This window comes from Zonotrichia albicollis, chromosome 17 (assembly GCF_047830755.1).
Source record: "Zonotrichia albicollis isolate bZonAlb1 chromosome 17, bZonAlb1.hap1, whole genome shotgun sequence".
Taxonomy (NCBI): domain Eukaryota; kingdom Metazoa; phylum Chordata; class Aves; order Passeriformes; family Passerellidae; genus Zonotrichia; species Zonotrichia albicollis.
In genome coordinates, this window is record NC_133835.1 from 15366708 (window position 1) to 15389960 (window position 23253).

At 52.6% G+C, this 23253-nt stretch overlaps 1 protein-coding gene across 3 annotated transcripts in view; it reads left to right on the forward strand.

Moving 5' to 3' along the window:
• Nucleotides 1-654: 654 nt before the first annotated feature.
• The window catches only part of KCNB1 (potassium voltage-gated channel subfamily B member 1), a 92090-nt gene continuing 69491 nt past the window's right edge, over nt 655-23253 (forward strand). The window contains exons 1-2 of one of the 3 annotated variants that reach the window (XM_074553849.1): nt 655-813; nt 2451-3113. In XM_074553849.1, coding sequence (XP_074409950.1) covers nt 2547-3113 — 567 coding nt within the window. In that variant the 5' untranslated portion in view covers nt 655-813; nt 2451-2546. Of the gene's footprint in view, nt 814-1221; nt 1617-1672; nt 1805-2450; nt 3114-23253 lie in introns of those variants that run through there. The other 2 variants (XM_074553848.1, XM_074553850.1) reach the window with 2 other exon arrangements.

Sequence of the window (23253 nt, forward strand, 5' to 3'; positions counted from 1 at the left end):
CAGGGGTTTTGTCTCTGTTGTAAGGGCAGTGAAGTTGGTTGCGGAGGTGAAATGATGACAAAGCAACAGGAGAGCTGAAATGCTCCCAATATTGCCCTAATGTCTGGCCTGCATTGGAAGCATTCATGGGGTAGGAGGAGCTACTTCACTGGAGGGGCCCTGGGCTGGGATTAAGCTGGTCAACAGGTTTTATTCCAAATTCTTCCTTCTACCCCTTTCTGGGTGATCTTGCTTTTCTATATCTTAATTTCCTCTTCTCCAAAAGGAAGGTAGTGACCAACTCCTCGTAACAAATTCCTAAATGTACAGCTGATACAGAGTTGCGTGAAGTACTGGACAAAAGCATTGTTTGGGATTTCAGAAAGCCTCCTCTCAGGAAGATGTAGACATTCAAACACCAAATATTACAGTCTAGCACTGACACTGAGAACACTGGGCAGCAGGAGCCAGGCATGGGCGAGAGAAGCACAGATAATGGGGGAAAGCAGCACTGGGGTCATTTTCCCTAATTAATCACATAAAATCAGACCCCGGGCTCCAGTTTCAGGAACTGTCACTGGAGTCCAGGAGCCACGAGCAATCAAGGCAAGAGAAGGGCACAGCTGTGTACCCCTGGTACAGCAGTCCAAACAGGTGAATTGCATTAAGTGATGCTAATTGGTGCTAATGGCTCTCCAGGCTGTTGCTGAGGGCCATTTTCCCTGGTGGGAGTGAAGGAAGGAGATAAGAGGGACAGCCTGGCAAAGGAATACTTCGATTGCTGCACTGTTGCCTTGAAAGTCGACGTTTTCTCTATTTCTGCTGTGTTTTCAGGTTAGTAAATGCTGCTTTAAGTTGTATTTATAGTCCTAATCGGCAGCAGAGATCCATTGCTGTTCCTCCTATGTGTTTCTGCAATTATCCGCGACCATTGTTGCGGGCTCCTTCCTCCGACAATGGGGGACAGCGGGGTGGGGGCGAGGGCCCGGTTCGCCCTCCCAGCCGGGGTGATGAGCAACCTGCCTGCGCTCCGCTGCTCCCGGCTGGGCTCGGAACCGCCTGGCGGGCGGCGGGGCCCTGCCGGGGCTCTGGGCTGCTGCCTCGCCTGGGCGCTCTCCGCCGGCCCCGAGCTGCGCAGGGAGGGCCCGGGCAGCGGAGCGGGGCGGCCCCGCTGCAATGCTGGGCTCCGGCTCACGGTGGAGCTGCCCGGCCCCGGCCCCGAGCCCTCCGCCCCGCGCGGGACAGCCGCGCACGGCCGCGCCGGAGCCGGGGCTGCACTTGTTGAGCGCCGGGCCGAGGCGGCGGCGGGCAGCGGCGGGGCTCCGCTCCGCGTGCGCCGGGGACGGGCCGGGGGCGGCGCAGACGCGGCTCCGGCGCTGGGCGCGGGCAGGAGCGGGGAGCCGCAGCCGAGGGAAGGCCTTGGAGAGCTTCCTGCCGGAGGAGCCGATTCACCTCGCTTCCCTTCCCCTCCCCCTGGGCTCGGCGGGCAGCCGGGAGCGCCGCCGCCATCCCTCCGCCCTGAGGCTGCCCGGGGGGGATGCGAGCGGGGCCGCCCCTGCCGCCCGCCCCGCCGCAGGATGTAGCCGCCCTCGGCCCCGCACGCCCCGCACCGCCGCGCCGGGAGCCCGCAGCAGGAGGTAGGTGAGGGCTGGGCTCGGCCGGGCCACGCCACGCCAGCCTCTCTCTCCCCGTGCGCGGCGGCGGGGCTCCGCTTTGGGGCTGGGGGAGCCGGGGCGGCAGGGACGGGGCCGAGCCCCGAGCTGTGCCGGCGGTGCACGGGGAGCCGCTCCTGCCTGCGCCGGGGCTTCTCTTCGTGCCATCTTGTGTAAGCAACAGTGCTCGGCGCTGTCAGGAGCCACCCGGTTCCCTAACACAGGCTCGGGGTTTTTCCTTATTCCCGGGTTCGTTGCTTTCCCGGTTACGCAGAGGCCGGTGTGGGGGGCTTGGGGGGCGTCCCTGGGCAGCCCAGAGAGGCAGAGCGCGTCGTTAGAGTGGCTGTAAATCCTCCCATTTCCCTGCCCCGGCTCCTTCCTCGGGAAATCTCTAAGGCTGGAGTTACTGAAAGCCTCCGCAGCCCGCACGGCCGGGCAGGGTGGGGGGCACCCCACCGCTCGGGCTGGGGTGGGGACCGGCGGGGTCCCTCCGCGATGGGAGCCCGGTGCCGGCGCACCCCGGCCGGGGCCCGGCGCCTCTCGGGGCGCATCGCCGAGCGCTGCTCGGGGCAGCCCCGCACGCGGAGCGGCTCCCGGGGCCGAGCCCGGCTCCGCAGCCGCCGGGGCGGGGGGACCCCGGCCGCCGCCCGGGGGAGCTCGGCGGCAGCGGCGGCCGCACGTGGAGCGGGCCGGGCGGGTGCGGGTTCAGCACCGGCGGGCGGACAGCGCCGCCGCCCCCCCGCCATTGGCGGCCCCGCTCCCCGCCCGCGGGCGCGGCGGGGGCGGCGGGCGGGGACCCACGCGCGGCCTCTCTTGCAGCTCCGGGGCATGGAGGGCAGCGAGAGGTGAGCAGCGCCGGCCCCGCGCCCTGCCCCGCGCCGCACCGAGCCGCCTGCAGCCCGAGCGGGACCCGCGATGCCTCTGGGGATGAATAAGCATGGATCTCGCTCTACTACCTCTTTGCCTCCGGACCCCACCGAGATCGTCAGGAGCAAGGCCTGCTCCCGGAGGGTCAAGCTCAACGTGGGGGGGCTGGCCCACGAGGTTCTCTGGCGCACCTTGGACAGGTTGCCGCGGACCAGGCTGGGTAAGCTCAGAGACTGCAACACGCACGACTCCCTCATGGAGATCTGCGACGACTACAACCTGGAGGAGAACGAGTACTTCTTCGACAGGCACCCCGGGGCGTTCACCTCGATCTTGAACTTCTATCGCACCGGCAAGCTGCACATGATGGAGGAGATGTGCGCCTTGTCCTTCAGCCAGGAGCTGGACTACTGGGGGGTGGACGAGATCTACCTGGAGTCCTGCTGCCAGGCCCGCTACCACCAGAAGAAAGAGCAGATGAACGAGGAGCTGAAGAGAGAAGCGGAGACGCTGAGGGAAAGGGAAGGAGAGGAATTCGATAACACTTGCTGTGCTGAGAAAAGGAAAAAGCTCTGGGACCTCCTGGAGAAGCCCAACTCCTCGGTAGCGGCCAAGGTAAGCGTTCCACATCTCTGCTGTCTGCTGGCTCCTGACTGGTGATGCTCCCTGAGGAGCTGCCCTTGCTTTGGTGCCTGGGCACTTGTGGCTGGGTGGATGCTGTGAGTGAAGGAGAGGAAGGCCTCTCATATACAAATGAATTTCAATGTTTTTTGGGTGTTTTTTTGGTAGTTTGGAAGGCATGTGGTTTGAGCGTCCCTGAGGCAACCTGGGCTGCTCAGTGTGGGAGAAGCTTCTCTGAGCAGTGGGTCAGTGTGCAAAGACTGCTGTGGCTGGACGTTTTAGACTTGTTACCCACTGGCCTGGGTTGGTGCAGTTTGTAACAGACATTTCTTTGGGCCTAAAACGCATGAGTCTTCTGCTGCTTAACCAAATTGGCTTTCAAGAAGCCACTTCTGCTTGAACTCCTAGACCCAGGTGGAGTGAGGAAATAATGCCTCCCATTCCAGGGCTTAATTGAGTTTTGTTTTTGTAGTGAAATGTGTCTCCTAGTTATTTGTATCACGCACTCCTAGGCTGTGTGTCTGCTAAAGCTGGTGTTTGATTTTCATCCTTTACCCGATTCCAGCCTTTTTAAACTCTTCCCTGTGCAAGTGAAGGAGCATTGTCAATAGCTGAAGTGCTGCTTACTCTGAAGTTGGTTTCAGTGGACAGATCTACTTGAAGGCATTTTGAAGATAAGATCCATGTTGGGAGAAACCAATGTCAGAGTTGGCTCTGATAATTTAGCTGCCTCATGTTAGTCACATTTTCTTTAGTGAGGAAAATCTCTGCGAACACAGTGATTCAGTAACCATGGGGACAAAAGTGAAGGGGGAGAGGTTGAAAACTGTGGGATGAATAACTGAAAAGCATGAGAGACTGAGCAGTAGGGACCAAAACTTGAATTTTTTGTATACCCATGTCCTCACTGTATGGCAGAGAAGTCACAAGAAGCCCTGGCTGCCTCTGTACAAACATCTGCAAACACAGACCATAGCTCCATCCCTTATGGGTCTGGCTTGGATGGTCTACTTGTGAAAACAGACTTCTTTTTCTCTTTTTTTTCTCTTCTCAAAATGCTGCATGTTGCGAACCAAGAACGTGTATAAAACTTTGGGGAAGGGATTTCGTGAGACATGGACTGGCTCAGCCTGGCATGGGGAGGGGAGGCATGGTCTGCCTGCTGAACCCATTATCACTTTTTTAATGTCGAGCAGAGCCCCAGAGTGCTTCTATCTCTCCAGTGGCACAGATGACACCGTGATGAACACATTAATAATTTATAAGGCTCCTTTGGCACAGTCCTGGAATCCTGAAACACAGGCCCCAGGCTTTGCTGTCTGTGGCACTGACTCAAAATCCATTAGAGACTGTTGATGTTCATGATTTATTGTATATGAGCAAGGGTCATTCTTGCCAAATAAGTGTCTTTTGTGATTTATAAATGAAATACTCTAGCTTCATTTTCTGAGAAAATTCTCGGAGTAAGTGCACCCGGCATTGCAGGCTCTGGATTAATTGAGAGGGAATGGAAGTGCATCATTACCCTTAGCATTTAAAGCTGCCATTCTGTGCCTTCATTACTGCAATGGAAGTGATGCTGTGTGTTCTCAGAGCTCAGATACTGCAGCAGTTCCCAAGCACAGGTTCCCACTCACCTCGTGTGTTAGCAGGGCAAGCAGGCCTGGAGAACAATTAGCTTAGCCGGCAGGGACAGCAGCTCTGCTAAGCCTGCTCTTGATCCGATTTGCTCCCTGCTGCTGGGCTGCTTTCCCTCCTGCCAGAGGATGCCCTTAGCTCTGATCACCTGCCCGAGTTCAATGCACATATTGAACAGGTTGGACTCACCCTGCAGCCTGTGGTGGAAGGGCATGGGGAAGGCATTGGCAGCCTGGCCCGTCCCTGCCCTGTGCAGCTGTGCCAGCTGCTGGCAGGGAGTGTGGGCTCAGGCTGAGCCCTGCTGGAGCTCCGGCTCCTTCCCCAGCTGCCTGCCCAGTGCAGGGGGCACAGGAGCTCCTGTCGCCTCCCCTGCAGCCAGACTCACCGTGCCTTGCCAGCTCTGGGAGCTCACACTGTTCCTGTGGAAAGGAACAAAGTAAACTCTTGTGAGGTTTAATGTCACGCAAGGTCCTAAAACTGCTCTTGGGGAAATCTGAACTACTCTTGTTTGTTTTTTCTCTTCAGACTTGTTCCACTCAGTGCAAAGGCTTTTCCATGCAACAGATACCAGATACCTTCATGTTCTGTTTAAGAAGTCCAGGAAATGGGTACAGGTGCAGGTTCTCCCCCGAACCAAACCAGGGTCTTTGGCTGCATTTTAACATTTTCTGCACAGCACTGCGCCTCACCCCTCCATACCAGCTTACTCCTGGCTTATACTGGGACCAGTTAAACGGACAGACTTCTTTATTTGCTTGGTTTTCAGGGATTTGGGGTTGCCTTTTTTTAATTCTTGGATGCTTTTTGTTGGCTTTGTTTTTATGGTTTTTATTTTTATTTATTTAAATGGGACAATACGTGGCATACCCCAGGTTGTAAAATAGCATTCAAATAAGAGAAGAAGAATCCCCCAGACCTTAGTTTTTGTAGCGTTCTTATCCCCTGGAGAGTTCTAATTTCTGTCTGGTTTTTAAACCAACCATCGTGGCAAGCAGGGTCTAATTTATGTGTGAGGCTTTGCCCTGTCTGTGAGTGGAGAGAGCCCTCCTGGATTTCAGTGCTGCTGTCCCTGGGCTGTCCCCCCATGCGCTGCTGTCCCTGGCACAGCCCGGCCCCTCTGTCCCTCTGGGTGATCCCAGAGCCCAGCACGGCTCCAGCTGGCCAGGGCAGCCCCCCGTGCCCAAAGGAGTTCCAGTTCAGCCCCCTGCCCTGGGCTGGAATGCTCTGTGCTCCCTGCACTCACCTGCCCAGAGGGAAACCCCCGGGCACACAATGCAGCACTCCGGGGACTTGGCCTCTGTCAAATGGAAAAAGTATCAGGCAGTTATGAAATAAAACTGTGCTCCTCTCCTTCTAACCTTAGCATATATTTTAAGGGATCTGATTCTCCCATTTCCTGTGGTTATTTGCCTGCATATCCCTGACAAACATTCACTGCAGGCTTTGTGGATGCTTTCTCCTCTTCCTGCAATCACTGTTTTTGCATGTTCATGCTTATTTTTATCATTCTCCCAGTCTCTCTTAATAGTTTGGTGGTTGATTCTTGGTTTTGTTTTTTAAATAGTATTCTTCATGTGCTTTGGTGTACTCACAACATCCATTTTTAACCACAGAGGACTCTGGTGCTCGTTTCTGTCATGGTTTACTCTAGAAGCTGACGAGGTGCAGATATTTTCTGGAGTAGCTCTCACACTTTGTTGCATGGCAGCTTTCCTTTGTCAGGAAGGCAAAGCAGCTCTCCAGAAGCCAGGCAGAGCTGCTGCTTTTCCTCGGGCACGGTGCCCATGCCAGCCAGGGCAGTAGTGGTTACACAGCTCCAGCGCTCTGGTTTGGGTTTTGATCCTGATTGCTCCTTCCCTTGCCAGGGCTCAGCTTGGGCAGCTGGCTCCTGCCACCCTCAGCCCAGCCACCATCCTGCCTTGCCAAAGTCCCCTCTGAAGCTGCTGCTTTCCCCTGACCAAGGCCAGTTAGGATCCATGGGTCACTCAATGCCTGTTCCCTGGGACAGCCAGCCTAGCTGTAATTCCAACTAGGCTTCATGTCTGTGCTATCCTGAAAAATAAAAGACTGCAGTTGTTGGAGCTCTCCAGTATAAACAAATAACAAATTAGACCAGCTCAACGTCTTAGGCTAGCATCTATGGTTCTGGAAATTCTCCGATCGCCTGGACCTTTCCAGCAGCTCTGCAGGAGCATTGCCCTTTTTGCCTCTTAAGAGGAAAGTATTTCTTTTCCTCCTTTAGTCCTTACAAATGATTTCCCCGATCAATATTTAAGCAATTAGTGTTGCATGGGGTGTGGGGGGGAAGTCTGCTCGTCTTACAGACTCCTCTGCATGTGCTGGTTTCATCTATTTTTCTCTTGCTGTCCTGAAGGCTGAGAAAAACACGATGACATCACCCACTTTGCAAAAAGCTTCTCTGCATATCTGCATGTCAAGTAGGATGTGCACTTCCTTTCCTCCTCGCTGCCTCCACTTCCCACTTGTCCCTGTCCTGTTGGGAGCTCAGCTGCAGTGATCCCTCCCTTCTGACAGGCTATTTCTCATCTTTTCCCCTGCTCCTGCTATGCCTTTGCCAGTGCAATAATATCGCATTTATCCTTGAAAACATGCAACTCCAATTCGGTAATCTCATTATGCATGCCTCTACATTCCTTGAACAGCTTTTCTCTGCTGCCCACTGCTCTCTGCTGCTAATCTCTGGATGCATTGCTTAGGGACTGGGGAGGATGCTCTGTAAGCTCTTTTCTTATTATTGTTGATAGTAGTGACAAAATAAGAATGATAAAAGCCTCTTGGAGATGCGTTTGCTACATCTAGAGCATTCTTCCCCCACATGGGCTTTCTATTCCTGGCCCTCCCTTATGGTGTGCAGTTTTCATTCATCTCCAAACCTGCCTGAATTTAGCATTTGGCAGAGGAAACCCCTCTCCTGAATGGCAGGGGTCACATCTTGGCTGTGTCCTGTCTGTCTCCGAGGGTCCCAGCTCAGGGCACATGCTGACTTGGACTATTAAAGGCAGATTGCCCATATTTTGCCTCCATCTGTAACTTTTTTTAGTGTGATGCAGCTACTGCCTTGGCTTTTTTGCTATATATAGGAGACTTTTTCCCTTCATCCAAAATGAACTCATATCTTCAGAGATCCTCAAGAGCAGAGCCTCATTGCAAAGCCTGTCCCCTGGGTTCAGGGATTTGTCACTTTGGTCTGGAGCTTATCTCTGGGCTTCTAGCACAGCCCTGTCCTGTGGACACAAGTGATTTCTGTTCTGGATCAATCTCTTTTCATCCTGCAGCTGCTTTCTGGGTCTTGTCCTTCCAGTGGACTTAAATCTTTTGTCTGGGGAGCCCTAATTCCTATGTTTAGTTCCCTGCAATGTCCTCTGTCTCGCTGGTGGACCTGCCCAGGGTGTATTGCTGTGCTGCCAGCTCCCAGAGCTCCTCTCCATTGCAGCCTCCCCAAACCCCCAGCTGGGGCAGAAAGCCCCAGCCACAGCCTGGTACAAATGCCAGCTTGGCAGCTGTGTCCTGTGGCCCTTTGCTGGCTCTGAAGAGACTTGCTGGGAGTCCCTGTGACACGCATTGCCTCCTGCATGGGCTGCACCTGCCAGGGATAGGCTGGCTCTGAGCGCTCCAGGTGGGATGCTCACCTGTCCCAGGGGATGCTCTCCCAGAGCTGCTGTTCCAGCCCCTGGATCCAGGCAGGAGTTTCCTGGCACTCCTCACTGAGGATGGTTTGGGCTCAGCTGTTTCCCATCCAGGCCTGCAGCTCTGTGCTCTCTAGAGAATTCCATCAAAGGAAAGTTAATTGCTGGGCCTTGCATTTCGCTTGATGCTCTCACCATCCAGTCCATGGAGTACAGCATGGATGAACACGTGTGTGTTGGGACACTGCTGGATTTTTAACTTCTCCGTAACTCCCTGCTAGGGGAGCCTGGAGGGGCTTGTGGTGCTGCCTGAGCATCCTCATCCATGAGAGCCTGCCTGCCTCTGGAGGGAGGTGAGCAGCTTACATGCTTGGGCTGAATTCCTTGGAGGACGTGTGCTATAGAAGTATAGTTGGTGCTATTTTTAATGCACCAGCTCTCATTTGTACCTTTGGAAAAATCTCTGAGAAATTAATTCCCCTCGCTGCTCAGTGTTCTCCCATCCTGTTCAGCCTGAGAGCAGACAGGGTTTGAGGTGCCAACATCGCCAGTCAAAAAGTAGAAAATGTTGCAACAATGGAAAATTCCTGTTTTGTTCAGCTGTAACTGCACAGGTTCAGTAATAGTGGGATTCAGACGAGGAGTGCTGGGCCCAGCTCCTCAGGCTCTGTGGTGTGGTGTGATGTGCCCAGTGTGCAGGTGTGCCTTTGGCCACAGGTACCTGTGAAAAGCCCCTGCATGGGGGCCAGGCCCTGCCTGTGCTGACCACCACAGTGCCCAGGGCTGGCTCTGCACTCCAGAGCTCCATGGAAAAATCCATTCTTCTCTCAACTCTTCTCACACATGGATAAATATCCTTGCTGTCACAGTCTGCCTTCTGCCCATTTCTCCAATCACAATTTCCTTCTGATTTCTCATGATGTGAATGCCCCCATGGAGAGGAATAACCCAATGTTACTTTTACAAGATGAGCGTTGCTATTTGTCATTGCTAATGGCAAAATATTTATGTCAAAGAAAGTTCACAGCTGATCACTTAGTTCTTCCAATAAACACAGTCACAGTGATTTACTCTGCAGAGAGGGCTGGCAGCAGCACAGTGGGGCTGCTGTGTGTGAGCAAGGCATCAGGGTGAGCCTCCTCCCTGCATCCATGTTGTCGTGCTAAGGCAGGTGAGGCTCAGGTGTGGTTGATGGGAGCTGTGATGTTTGGAGGCTCAGCCCCTCCTGGGTCAGTTTGGTGCCCCAGGGCTGGAGGTGAAGGGCTCCATGCTGCTGAGCCAGGCACCGAGGGCTGGTGGCACCCCCTGCCCATGCCCCAGTGCCCTGCCCAAGCTGCTTCAGCCCTGCTCTCTCCATCCTTGGGCTCAGCCCCTGCGGCACCAGCCTCGTGTTCCCCTCCTGCCATTCCCAGTTCCTCAGTGCAGCAATTCTAAACCTTGTCGAGAGCTTCCCCTGAGCTGGCCTGGTCTCTGCTTTCTCCCCACTGCCCTGGCTTCTCTTTTGGCCTCTCCTGTCTCCTACACAGTCTGGCATGTGCTGAATGTGTTTACCAGAATGCCTTGGTGAGGTTTTGTTGTGATTTCCAATGAGAAATTCCACCCTTTACTGTAGGGATGGCCTGGAAGAGGGCTGAGGTGAGCACTGTGCCTCGGTGCCTGGCTCTGGCCCTCCTCAGGCACTGGATTCCCAAGCAGATTTATTTTCTAGGTCCCCAGTAACACCAGCAGCCCCAGTGCTGATCTGTGGAGGGTAAAACTCCCTGTGAATGTATTTGGAACAGATGAGTATTATAGTGTCTGTGCTCATCAAGCAAAGCTCTCAAAGTGCTTTGAAAAGATGGATTAGTGAGGGCCAGGACAAACCTGTGATATATGTATTATCCCCATCTTAAGGTGAGCAGGTGACCATTGCCCAAGGTCAGTGGGAAGGCTGGGCAGGGCTGGGGGGACCCTGCCTCCAGTGCCACCAGGACATTTTCATGGTCTGGATGAGCTTCCTGTGGCCCCTGCACTGCCCACCACAGATCCTACAGAGGGCTGGCAGCCCTCAGACAGTGTGTCTGGGGCATGGAGAGAGGAAACAGCCCCCTTGTTGTTTAGGCATTCCCACTGAGGGGAGCCCAGCCTGCAGGGGAAGGTGCTGGAATCTTGGTCGGGTTTGGGGGATGAGTGGTTACAGAAGAAAAGCAGGTTTTCCTCTGCTAGGTATAAAAGCAGAAGGTCTGCACTGGGGTGTTTCCAGGGAGGGGATGCTGCTCAAGTGTTTTGAGCAGCAAGGGAGTGCAGATGTCAGCCTGGCACACAGGAAAACCCATGGTGTGAAATGCTCAGATAAGTCACAATACATAACTGCTGCACTGTGCATTGAGATGTATGAACATACATTAAACCTGCCCATCCGTGTGGGGATTCCTTTTCACCAAAGTTAACCTCTGTGAGGAAGTTATTTATTTCCAATTAAGAGCTAATCTGTGCAAGCAGCTCTGCTTTGAACTCAGCAAATGCCATGATGAGTGACCCAAGTGCTACCCAACAGGAGCAGTGTCTCCTCAGACACCCCAGCTGCCACCTTTATAACACAGAGCTCAGAGCGTGGCTTGGGCAGCCTGGGAGCTCCGTCCAGCCTGGCCTTGAAGATGGATTTGCAGTTTTTGGTGTGTTCCCCCTTTCCCTGTTCCCGCTGTGATTCCTGTGGGTTGTGCTGAGGTTTGCAGTTACTCTGGCCCAGTGATGTGGACCATTGCTGCAGGGCTGTGGATGATTTGTGACCCTTCCCTGAGCTGCTGGCACTGCAGTGGCGGAAGGTGGCCTGAGCTCAGCACTTGGGCTCTTGGTTCTGTGCTTGGGCAAGATAAATGAACAGCAAAGCCAAAACCAAGCACTTGTTGGTGTTCAACTGACATCGATAGCATCCATCAGGTTTCTGTCTAATCTGATTAAAAACCTGTGTCCCTAACAAAAGCTGGTGAACAGTCAAAGCAAATTGAAGGAACAATTTATTTGAAAGTTCTTTTTTTCTGCTGTATATAATCAGTTCCTGTTATTATGAGTTGAACTTACTCAATATTGTTTGGACTAGGATTTGTGCAGAGTCTCTAGCCAAAAGCACAGATTAGTTTTGTTTTATTTTATTTAAGTCCATTTGCTCTAGTTCATTTTTGAACAAAATGGAGCTGTAAATCTCATTTGCAGTACATAAACTGCATAAACACCAGAAATGCTTTCTCATTGGTACTGATAGGCAAAATGCTTCCAAAGTACGATTATGCTTACCAAATGTTCAGATTCAAGATTCCTTGTGGACATATCTTAAAAACCCCCTCCTTTTGCTAAAAGAATAAATTGAAGGTGTGAGCAAAGAGGTCTGTTGCAGTGTCACCACTTGAAATCTTTTCTAGGGGCAGGAGCTACAGTGAGCACGCTTCCCATAGCAAGGAATCTTTTCCATGTGCTTTTTCTTGGGTGGTTCAGCAGCATCCAATGGCAGCACAAACAGGGATGGAAAGGTGTGGTGGCACACCAGGAGCAGCAGCTTGGCCCCCTGAGGACCCTTCTGTATCCCTGTCTGTTCTCCTGTCCTTCTCTGCCGTGGCTTGCTGTCTGTCCGTCCTGGCTGTTTGTCCTCCCGGCTGCCCTGCCAGGCGGAGCAGTGTGGTTGTCCTGGTTTATCTGGAGAGGCTGCAGAGGCTCCTCAGGGTCTGTGGTGGAGGAGGGGGCAGAGCTGTAATTCACCCCAATCTCTGGGCCCCCTTTCCCTGGTGCAGCTGGATCCCAGCCATAAATGTTCAAGCAGCAGCTGGAGTCCATGAGAGCTGACCCCTTCAGTGGAGCTGCCCAGGAATCCATCTGAGACTGGGTTTCTGTGTATTTCTGGGAATCAGGCTTGTGTCTGGCACGCTCTCAGCTCTGAAAAACTTGGTTCACACAGCTGTGGTTCTTCTGTTTGTTTGAAAATGTCCATCTCTTGCTGTGCACACTTCACTGCTTCTGCAGGGCATGCTTTTGTCAACCATAGCGACCACACATTAAACAAACTCTCTGCTCCTTGTAATTGGTGCATTTGACCACTTCCACTGTTAGCAACATCCCTGCCCTTCTCCATGGCTGGCTACTCTCATAAACCATGGGTTCCCAAGTGTCTGGGCTGATGGGGACTGGAACTCACTTCCTCAGGCAGTGTTTGCTGCCTGCCTTCCTGGTGGAACAGGGAGCTTTCACTCCCTGTTTACTTACTTGTGAATTTTTGGGAAATCTGTCCTTCATAGCATAAAAGTTGAATCTTTTTAGAAAATAAAAGGATAAAAAAAGAGAAGCGTTGTCTTCCCTCCTGTCAATGTGCCAGAAGTTTATTAATAATACATAATAATTATATGTTGCGTTTCCTAGCTGCTTTCATGTGAGGATCTAAAAGTGCTTCACAAACATTAATTAAGTAATCCTCACGCCTGCCTGGTGCAGTAACTCTTGCTATCAATCTGCACTGAAATATGACAGTGCAGAAGACACGGTGAATAAGGAAATCTCCCAGGGACAGGCAGGAGCACAGCTGGCATGGAGAGGAAGGCAGGCTGGAGCAGACTTTGTGCTGGGCTCTGTGTGAATCCAGCAGCCTCCCTGCACTGCCTCAGTGCTGTTCCCTCTGGGGCGCTGGACACGGGCTGCACACAGCAGAGAGGAGATTTTCTTGACCAGTGCAGCATTGTCTCTGCTGGCAAGAGGAAAGTTGGGATTGGCAGCAGCCCCTGTGTCCTGGCTGAGAGCAGCAGGGCTGGTGGCAGCATTGTCAGCCCTCTCTGAAGCTGCCTCAGCGTGGGATTGACTGATCCTTGCTCCAGGAGAGGCTCTGTTGGTTACCCTCGAGGGGCCTGGCAGGTGCATACAGGTCCCACAAAGGGTCTCCTTAACCCCAGCTGACCACCAGGGCATGTCACAGGTTTGTGCTGTCCCCACATGATGTTGCTCCTTCTCTCCTGCTCAGAGGAGAGCTTCAGGGAGTCCTGCAGAGCAGGGCTGCAAAGCTCAGCCCAGTTCCTTCCCCTCAGCCCTTGGCCTTGCCTGAGCACCTCTGTCTCATTACCTGGGCTGGCATGCCTTAGGAGCAGTTTTTGTTAGGGCACAACAGAGATGAAAAGTGAATGAGCACCAATGTTCTGCCAGCAATGCCCACTCAGTGTGCAGCTGTAGCTGAGTTAAACTGGGGGCAGTCACACACCATTGTTATTCTTTGCCTCTGATATTCCCCACACTGTTGTTATTCTTTGCCTCTGAGTTTCCCCAGGTCAGTCAGAGTCTGATTGACCTCAGTTCTGCAGAGCTCAACTGTCCTGATCAGGAGATATTTGAGATATTTCCCCCAAACATAAGATGTGCTGCTTTCTAGAGCACATCAGGTATCAGAGTGCATTTTGATAATTGCTGTGTTTGTGCTCTCTCTGTCTGTGTTTACACACAATGTTATTCTATAGGTGTAACTTTAGACTTCCTGCAATCCCAGGGAAGGGTCTCATTTAACATCAGCAGCCCTGGCCAAAGCTCCAGCACATGCCAGCTCAAATATCAGATTTCCATCATGCTAGGCAAGTGCATTGGGTCTCAACAGAGGGGTCTTTGTCCTCTCTTTTCTCTCTGCTGAACACTGGGACAGTGCTCATAATGCAATTGCATTATTTTTTGCATGTTCATCAAGCTAAATAACATATTTGATGAAGTTTCTGGCTATGAATGAATGTCCAGGAATGAAACCCACTTGACTTAATAATTATTTTTAAAGATGCTCTTAAGAGCTTCGGTAAAGTGGCTGTGAAATACATCTTGGTTTGCACTGTCTTCTGCAAAATTTACTTCATGGTCTAGATAACTTGAGCATGGCAGTGCCACTTCCAGAAGTTATAGATGTAATTAATTTAATCCATAAACTCTTTGTAGGAAGTTCTGTCTTTTTGTTCTGTGTTTATGTAGCACTAAGTACCACAGGGTCTTGACTCACAGCTCGTGTACGCTGCCCCAATAAGAGTAATAAATATGTTTTACAGAGAAAGCCCAAGCTGCGGTGGGAAGGAGGGTGTGGGATCAGTGAGGCCGATTGTGATGCCATGGGCAGCCTGGCCTGGGTGCCAGGGGAAGGGACGTGAGCCCAGCTCAGAGCCCCGCGCTGGGGTCCAGCACTGGGGCAGGGTGTGCCAGGCATCGAGGGGCTGGAGCTCAGCTCCAGGCACTGCTGTGGTTTGTGTTCCCCCAGAGTGAGGGAGGGGACAGGGACAGCCCCCAGGCACTGCCTGGGCTGCTCCTGGCACCTCTGGGCTGGGCTTTGCTCTGAGTTTCCTGCACCAAAAGGGGATTTTTAGTCTCTTGCGCCTCTGACCAAAATCTGCAAAAATCTCTTTGCTTTAGAGAGATTGAAAACCTGTCTCTGCTTCTCCCATGCTTGTCTGGTTGGACAGGGTCCTTTGGGCACCACTCCTTGAGCATCAGAGCCCTGATTCCAGGGGCAAACCAAGCCCAGCCTGTGTGCTCACTGCCCCATTTCTGTCTGTGCCCTCAGAAGGAGCACAGTAAAGCTGAGTTTGGCTGTCTCCTTGCTGATTTAGTGTCCTGGGTGGTCAGCAGCTAATGACCAATCTTAAATGTCGCCTCTTTTCCTCTGAGGCTGAGTCCCTAAGCTGTTGGGATGTGTGAGTGTGTTTTAAGTGAAGCACCAATCCCTGCCAAAGCACAGAGCAGCTGTGGCAAGGCTCCAGCCTTGCACCTGGTCTGGTCTGCTCTTTGTGTGAAGTGCTGCATAATTGTCTTCTTCATTAGCTGCCTGCTGAATTCTGCTTTGTGAGGGATTAAAAACCCAAATGAATATGGATTATTTGGAATGTTCTCCTTTGGGACACAGGACAGAATGAAGATTTTTGGAGCTGTATGTTTGTGCAATAACAAGGGATGGAAGATGCCTTTCCCCATCCTTTTCAAAGCTCCCTCTTCAGTCCAGTGTCAGGCAGAGCTGATGACCCTGTCTGCCCCAGGGCACACACAGGCTCTGATCCAGCTGCACCTGCCTGGGGGCAAAATGAAACCCTTGCTGAGAGTGGGGAACATCAGCGCACACACAAAACTCAGTATGTGAGTGATCTCCTCAAAGTCAACAAGACTTAAGCAGCTTCTAGCATTAAGCATGTAGCAAAGAGGGAGCAGTTAAAGGACCCATTTCACTGAAGAGGCCAGGAGCATGTGCTGATGAAGTTTCTATAAAAATAGGGACATTTTCCTCCTTCAGTTAAATTTTTTTAGTGCTTCAGGTTAATGTGACATCTGCAACATCTAAGAAGCCTACAGAGAATTGTTTCTGTGGAACAGATGTTTAACAATCCAAATTTTATTTTATGTTTCTGTCTGTTTGGATACTTTTTGTTATCTGCTTTTTGTGCCTGTGACAGTGCTGGGCCCAGGAGCTGAGAAGGGCCTGACACAGGGAAGGAAACCTGGCTTTTTCTCTAATTCAGCAATGAGTCTGCCACCACACATTCAGCTCAGGTCTTTCCCCCTCCCTGGTGAAAGCAGCATTTTCTTTTCTCTCCTACAGGCAAGGCAGAGCCAGGCTCCTTGCAGGAGAGGGGGGTGAACTCCTTTTTGACCCCATTGGGAAATATCCTCCCAAAGTGCATGGCAAGGCCCCTGTGACAGCAGAAATGCTCTGGCAGCTGCCATGGCAGCCAGGACAGAGGGTGGGTGTCCCTGCAGGAGCCTGGAGGGGCTTGAAGCTGTGCTGGGGAAAACAAAGGCACAAAGCTTCTGCAGGAGCTTGGGCAGGGCTGGGGGTCCCAGGGGCGCTGCAGCCTCGGGCACAGCCAGGCCCTTCCCAGCAGGCCGCAAATCCCAGCCCTGCGCTGGCTCTGCAAGGGTACTCTTCCTCTCCAGGTGAAGAAGCACATGGCCATAAAATTTAGTAATGTAAACAAGGCAGACGTGGTCAGAATCCTATTTGGACAGATTTATAGCCTGACTGTGGAGCAGCAGCCTGGCCTGGGCTGTGTGCCAGCAGTAATTAATATGCATCCTGGGCTCTGTTTTCCTTCTGGACAGTGTCCTTGTGCATGCTTGTGTGTTAGACTGCAAGCACGAGAGGCTCTGTCTGCTGGGGAGGCTGTGCTGGAAAGCCACGGCCCTGCAGGCTGTGTGGGACTGAGGGACAGGGAATGGCCAAATTTGGGAGAGCAGCACGTGCAGAGCCTGCAGGTAGCTGGCACTGGGCCTCTGTGCATGATGATCACAAAGACAATGCTTGCCGTGGTTTCTGCCTACACTGGCATGGGGAGTTGCTGCAGAAACCACATCTGTGGACACTGAGCACTGGTCCCCAGCTCTCTCTCTCTGTGCCAGGTTTGTGTGAGGCTGTGGTTGTGTTCAGCTGCAAATACCTGCACCAAAGCCTTTAACACAATTTCCCTGCTGCTTATTTATTCCAGTCTAATTAATTCAGCCAGATGTGTCCACATAGGCCTCACTCAGTGAGTGCTCCCACTGGGTCTGTGTGTCCCCCCAGAGCTGAGTGGAGCTGTGCTGGGCTCTGCTGCAGGGGATGTGTGCCAGGAGGAGCTGGGTGTCTGCTGGCCCTGCAATGGCCAGGGAAACCGAGGTGCCACAGGATTTATCCCCAGTAATCCCTCCTAGCAGCAGTGGGGCCGGCAGGGTCCCATTTGGGCCTGCCCCAGCCTGGCAGGAGACTAGATGGGGGTGGATCATGTTCCCTCAGTATTTACCTCCTGTCCTGAAATGCTGGGTGAAGCCACTATTTTATTTCTCTTATGGCTTTTCCTGGAGCAGCGTTGGTGTCCTTTGTTCTCCTCCTGCCCCAGGTGTTCCCACCCAGAGGTGAGCACAGGAATTACCACCCCTCCAGGCTGCCCAGAATTGCCTTTTCCAGCCTTTGCTCTCAGGTCATCTCTTGGGCACTTCAAAAACATTGAAAAGTAATGAAGGAATTAAAGAAAAATGCAGAGAGGGTAGAGAAACTGACCCATTTTATGGGTCATTGCAGTGCCATTCCCAGCACTGGAACTCAGCACAGGTTTTCATTTTGGGCACCCATTCCCATCTGAAATCCATTCTCATTATCACCCTGGGAGTGAGTCCCTCCCTCTTCTCACAGTGCTCCTGTGTGGGGGATTTTGGGCACTGTGAGCCCTCAGCCTCTGCTGGCAGGCTCACAATATAAAAATTGTCTCTAATTAATGACCGATGACCTCGTGCCATTCACGACTATCTGGCAAGGGATGAGCAGAGGATGCTGGCACATTGAAGTCTGTCTCTGTCAGGATCTGAGTGTGAAGCAAGCCCTGTTGCATTGCTGGGTTGTTTGTCCTGTCATTAATGAGATTTCTCTGCCCTTTCTGTCTCGTTTGGAAAACACAGTGCTGGTCAGCCAGCAGTCCTAGAAACACAGTCCTTAACAGCACAATCGATGTGGTTTCCTTGGACTCAGTGCTCGGGGTGCAGTTATGTTGTTTTCCCAGCAGCCAGGGGCTGCACCTCCTCGGGCAGGGAAAGGGCCCTTGCTGAGGTTTCCTGGGTACACGTGGGGCTGGGGGAGCCAGGGCTTGGCTCTACCTGCAGCTGTCAGGGCCTCCCCAGGGGGTGTTTGTGTGGGGGCGACAGTTTAATGCTCAGCTGTGTGTTTGGAGCCATGGGGGCTGCACAGGCTGTGCTGTGGCTGTGACCATGGGCACTGGGCTGCACAGGCTGTGCTGGGGCTGGGGCTCTCCCTAGGGCTGCACAGGCTGTGCTGGGGCTGGGGCTGTCCCTAGGGCTGGGTGAGTCTCATGCAGCAAAAGGCTCTGTGCTCTGTGACCCATGGCACATCATCCCAAATCGCTCAGCCAGGGGCCAAATCGCTCAGCCAGGGGCAGTTTTACAGCGTCTGTACTGGCCAAATTCCTTCTTTGTAAAGAAACACATTAGGTGAAAGGGCTGGTTTTCTGATTGATGGCTTAAGCTGCATTGACCAAATGACAGCCACTCTGAAGGGCTGGTTGCCATGGGATTGCCCAATACCTTCAGGGAAAAAAAAAAGGGAAATAAAAATAGTTTCTTTGGGTTCAGCAGTTGATGGTGTAGCAGCATTAATGCCAGGGCCTGTGTTGTGCTCTGGTTTGTAGTTCCCTGCTCCTCACAGAGCTCCCTGGTGGTTTGTGAGGTTTCAGGGCAGGTGGCAGGAGGGCACTGGGGCGCTCTGGAGTGCCCATGAACAGCACCCCGTGTCTGCTGAAGGCCTGAGGAGGCTCTGCACTGATGGTGCCTCCCTGTCCCCATCCCCAGGGCCTCCCCACAGTGCCAGCATTGTGCAGTGTTTGAACTGAGCCTTCCCCTTGGCTCTGTGCTGCAGGAAAGCACCAAGTTCTCTCCTTTCCCCGGGCACTGGGCCCACGAGGGCTCCTCACCAGGTCCCAGAGCAGCCTGGGGTCACTGCACGGTCCCACACAGGCATCAGGGCTCCCAGGCCTCTGGAGAGGGGCACACAGTGTGCTGGGATGGCAGGTGATTTGCTGCTTGAGGTGAGCAATGCACACTACGCTCAAAATGACCAAACCAGTCTAAATATAGAGAGAAGAGCAGGGTTGTAGATGAGATTTCTGAGCAAATGCTTTCCCCACTGCTGGGGGAAGGCTGTAAAAGTGCTTAAACTGTCAAATTTGCTCTGTTTAGATTTGTTGGATGATACAATGAGGTTTGTGTGCAGTAAGGTGTTTGTATTGCAGCACTAACAAGGGTGAGGGTCAGAGGTAACGTGGAGATGTTACCTGTGGGATCCATCTTCAGTGCAGACCAGCAGGCTTCTAACACTCTTCCCATGCCCTCTTGTCCCTCCCCTTTATTAACATTCAGGGGGGTTCCTGGGAAAGGAACTCTCAAAATTTCATGCTCTCATGTAGGTGCAAACCATTCCTGGGTCTCACACCATTAAAGGGAGGTTTGGAGTCATCAGGCTGAGAGATGCTAAAGGCTCCTGAGCTTCCCAGGGGAGAGCTGCTCATTGACTGCAGGACAGGGCTGTGCAGAAGGATTAGCACTCAATAACTCCATCACAGGAGTACCAAGATGTTATTGCTTGGGTTTGGAATACCCTGAAATAGCTCACCACCTTGGCAATTTTGCATCATTGATGTACTCTCAGCTGGATAATACGACTTTCTAGAAATGGATCAGATAAACTGAGCAGCTTTGAGTGTCTGCCTCTATTATTCACATATTTCTTCAATTTGGATTCCAGGAGAAATAATAATATTCTCTAGGGGCGCCATTCATTCATACATTCACAGCAGAGCCCCAGCTGCCATCACCAATAAAACACAGGGTTCTTAATTAACAACCTCAGGGAGCATGGCATCAGGCAGGTACCACCAGCACCTCAGAACAAAGTACACTTGGAACCAGGTGCAGCTATTTACCAAAAGCTTCCAGAAAGGCAGCAGTAAAACTGTTTGTTTTTCCAGCACATGTTGTGCACTCACTGTTATTTCTCTAGATGGAAGAAGCAATCTGAGACACTAAAAATACACACCTTAGGCCAGGAGAGCTGTAAAATGGTGCTAAATAAACAGTAACTCGAGGAAATCTTCCTCATTACAGTTTTATCTTCTGGGAGAGGCAGGAAAGGTCATAGGGCAGGATTTTATGGGAAGGGGGCTCTGGGGATGTCCCTCAGCAGAGAGCACAGCCAGGGGACACAGCAGGACCACTGCCCGTGGCAGCTCTTTGGTGTGGATGTGAGCAGTGACATCTGTCCTTTGGGATGAGCCCTGCTTTCACAGGAGGCACAGAGGAGGCGCAGGCTGTGATTTCCCCTGGCAGTCAGGAGCAGGGCTGGGAATGGAGCGCAGCGCCCAGGGATGCTCTGGGGGGCAGGGAGGGCTGGCTGGAGGCCCAGGGGCACGGGCTGTGCAGAGGGGCTGGGAGGCAAGGGCCGCGTTGCCCGTGGGGCTGGGGAAGGGCCCCTGGTACCTGCAGGCTCTGAGGTGCGGCCGTGACAGTCTGGCATTGTGTGTAGAGCTGCCGCTGCAGAGTGCCTTTGAAGCAGTGGAGCTCCCTGTTTCAGACCCAGGGACAATGGAAAAAAGTCACTTTTCCTAAAATAGCTGGCATGTCAAAACCTAGATTTTATTTATTGACCTTTCCAAAACCCATAAAAAGAAGTCCTTTTACAGAAGTAGCCGCTGCCTCGTGCCTGGCCCCGGAGGCTGGGGAAGCATGTGGGAGCCAGCATGGCCCCTGCTGGTTTCACTGGGACCAGACATGGGACCTGGGCCCCTGAGCATGGGCTTGTGCATAATTCATTGGTGTGTTTTTTAAAAAAGACTTTTGCTCTGTCTTGTGTCAGCCACACGCTTCTGACTCAGTTGAACTGCTTATTCTTTCCCTTAAGCTCTGCCCTTGTTCTGACAAAGGGTTTCTAGTGGCTCAGTTCTTGTTGCTAACAGCCTGTAGAAAGCTGTAGATGCAGACGTTATTTTCCTGGTAATGCAGAATTTCACTGTGCTGGGGTATTTTTTCAGCCTGTCCGTCAGACAGATAGAACAGGCTCCTTTTTTCTCCACTGTCAGGTTTTTCAAAGGCTCTTCCAAAGCAGGTGCATAAATTAAAACAAAATAGAAGTCAGAAGTCAGAGGAAAACTCTTAAGTCTGTACCCTACTGAGAGGGATTATGGGGAGTGGAAAGAATGAGTCATGGCAGGGCTACTCCGAGCCAGAGCTAATGCAGCTCCTGCAGGGCAGGGCAGAGCCCCGAGGGGCGGCTGCTCCTCTGAAACCCATCCCCATCCTGCAAATCTCACCACAGTTAAAGGAAAAAAAGGAAACATGTTGGTGAGATGTACTTATCCTTTGATCTCTCCCTAAAATCTGGTTTCTTGGCCGAATTTCCAGGTATTTCAGTTCTGAGAACGTGGCAGTATTTTAACTCTATTTTGGCAGTTCAGGCACTGTGCTCTGGGATTTATCCTGGCTGCCCTTTATCTCCACAGCCACACTTGCACGTGGAACCTGAATTAGATGCCCAGGGCTAAAACTCTGCCTCTGAGGGTTCTCTCCTCCCCTGAGTCAGTGGTGCCCCATGGCAGGGAGGTGCTGCTCTCCTGGATGCCCCATGGACATTCTGTAAATGTTCCTCCCCTTGCACAACACTGCACAAATATTGAGCTCTATAAACATTAACTGGGAGGATGCAGGTGCAGTGAGGCTGGAAGGCAGCTCTGGGTTGCATTTATCTCCCTCAGTGCAGGCAAGTGCAAGGGACATCTGGCACGTCCCATAGGGCGCCCCATCCACTCTCCCTGAGCTGTGCAGCCACAACCTGAAATCAGAAATATTCCCCGTGATATTGGCCTTTTTCTGTTCTGCTCCCCTGCAATGTTTTTCTCAGCTTTTCCCCATCAATGTGCTGTTTTCCCTCAGGAACCCACAGGATCCCAGGATACAGAGCCTTGGGTTTCACAGCTCACATGAGTGGCAAAGGGGGAACATGACAATGTTCCGTCCAAACTGAGGGCAGGAGGGTTTGCTTTCCCACCAGTTCAGGCTGAGTTTAAGCTTCAGTGGAGGGTAGGTTTGGTTCCCTGTGTGCACTGGCCAGGGCAGGCTGAGTCCCCAGTGAGGGTGTTAGAAAACAGCTTAAACAGATTATTTGGCTAAATGGTTCACTTCAGTCCATATGTTTGGAAGTTTTGGTTAGAAATGGAGTAATTATGGATAGGACAGCCTTGTTGAGCAGTGTCCTTGCCAGTCTGGAGTTTTGGTTTCAGAACAGCTGTCTGTAGGTTTCCACAGCATCTCAGACTTCCTCATGTGCAATTTCTGCAAGGCACAGATGCTGCCTGCAGTTGCCACAGGTATGTGCAGCATCAGAAAGGTTCCAGCAGACTTGCTGAGTCCCAGTTTCCCTCAGAGCTGGACAGAGGAGGACCTTCATGCTCCATCCTTCAGCAACACCATCAGAGCTGGGGTCCCCCTTGTAATATCCTCACTGAAAGTTGAGGATCTGCAGGCCAAGTGGTCACTGCTTGGTAAGGGAGCAGCAGATGAGGGGTGATGGGGCAGTGCCAGCTTGCTGGCACCAGTCTGGCCCTTTGGTCCTTCCCAACAGAGCAATCTGAAAAGGCAGAGAACCAGGAGCCCACAGTCAGTCTGTGCTTCTGAACATTTCTGAGGTTAGCAGGGACTGTCTCAGTCTGAACATCCACAAATGTTTAATGGAAATGAAAAAACAACACTTGTTTGTAGGATTTGTATTTTTACCCCAGGCAAACCCATGAGATGGATTAAGCTGAGGAATGCCTTGTTCCTCAGTTTATTCTCAAAATACAACACACATCCAGAGGGATATAATTTTTCTGTTAAGTTTACCACGCTATCTTTGTTAGCTTCATTCCTGGTGATTCACTTGTCACAATAAGAACCTCAGCAGAGACACAAAGCACGGCAGCTCCTGTGCCGGCGGCTCTGGGACGGCTCCGGGGCTGTCAGGGTGTCCCGTCCTGGCTCCCGGAGCTCTGCGGCTCCTCAACCCCGAGCTCATCCCGGTGCCACGGCCCCCGGAGCCCGCTGGGGAGCGAGCCTGCCGGCCGGAGCTGTCCGTGTCCCCTGTCCGCTGCCGGCCCGAGCGCTCCGTGCCGGGCAGCGCTGCCATGCCAGCAGCTCCCTGCAGCGGAGCATCCCAGCGCCGCTCCCCAAAGCGCAGCGGGTGCCGGGCGGTAAATGCTGTGCCAGCCTGCAGTGACAGCGGCGGTGGCTCCCTCGGGGCTGCAGTGACACCTCTCCTGTCTGTGCTCCCACCTTTATCTGTCCCGTTCATCCCCATCCTCCCCCGCCTGCTC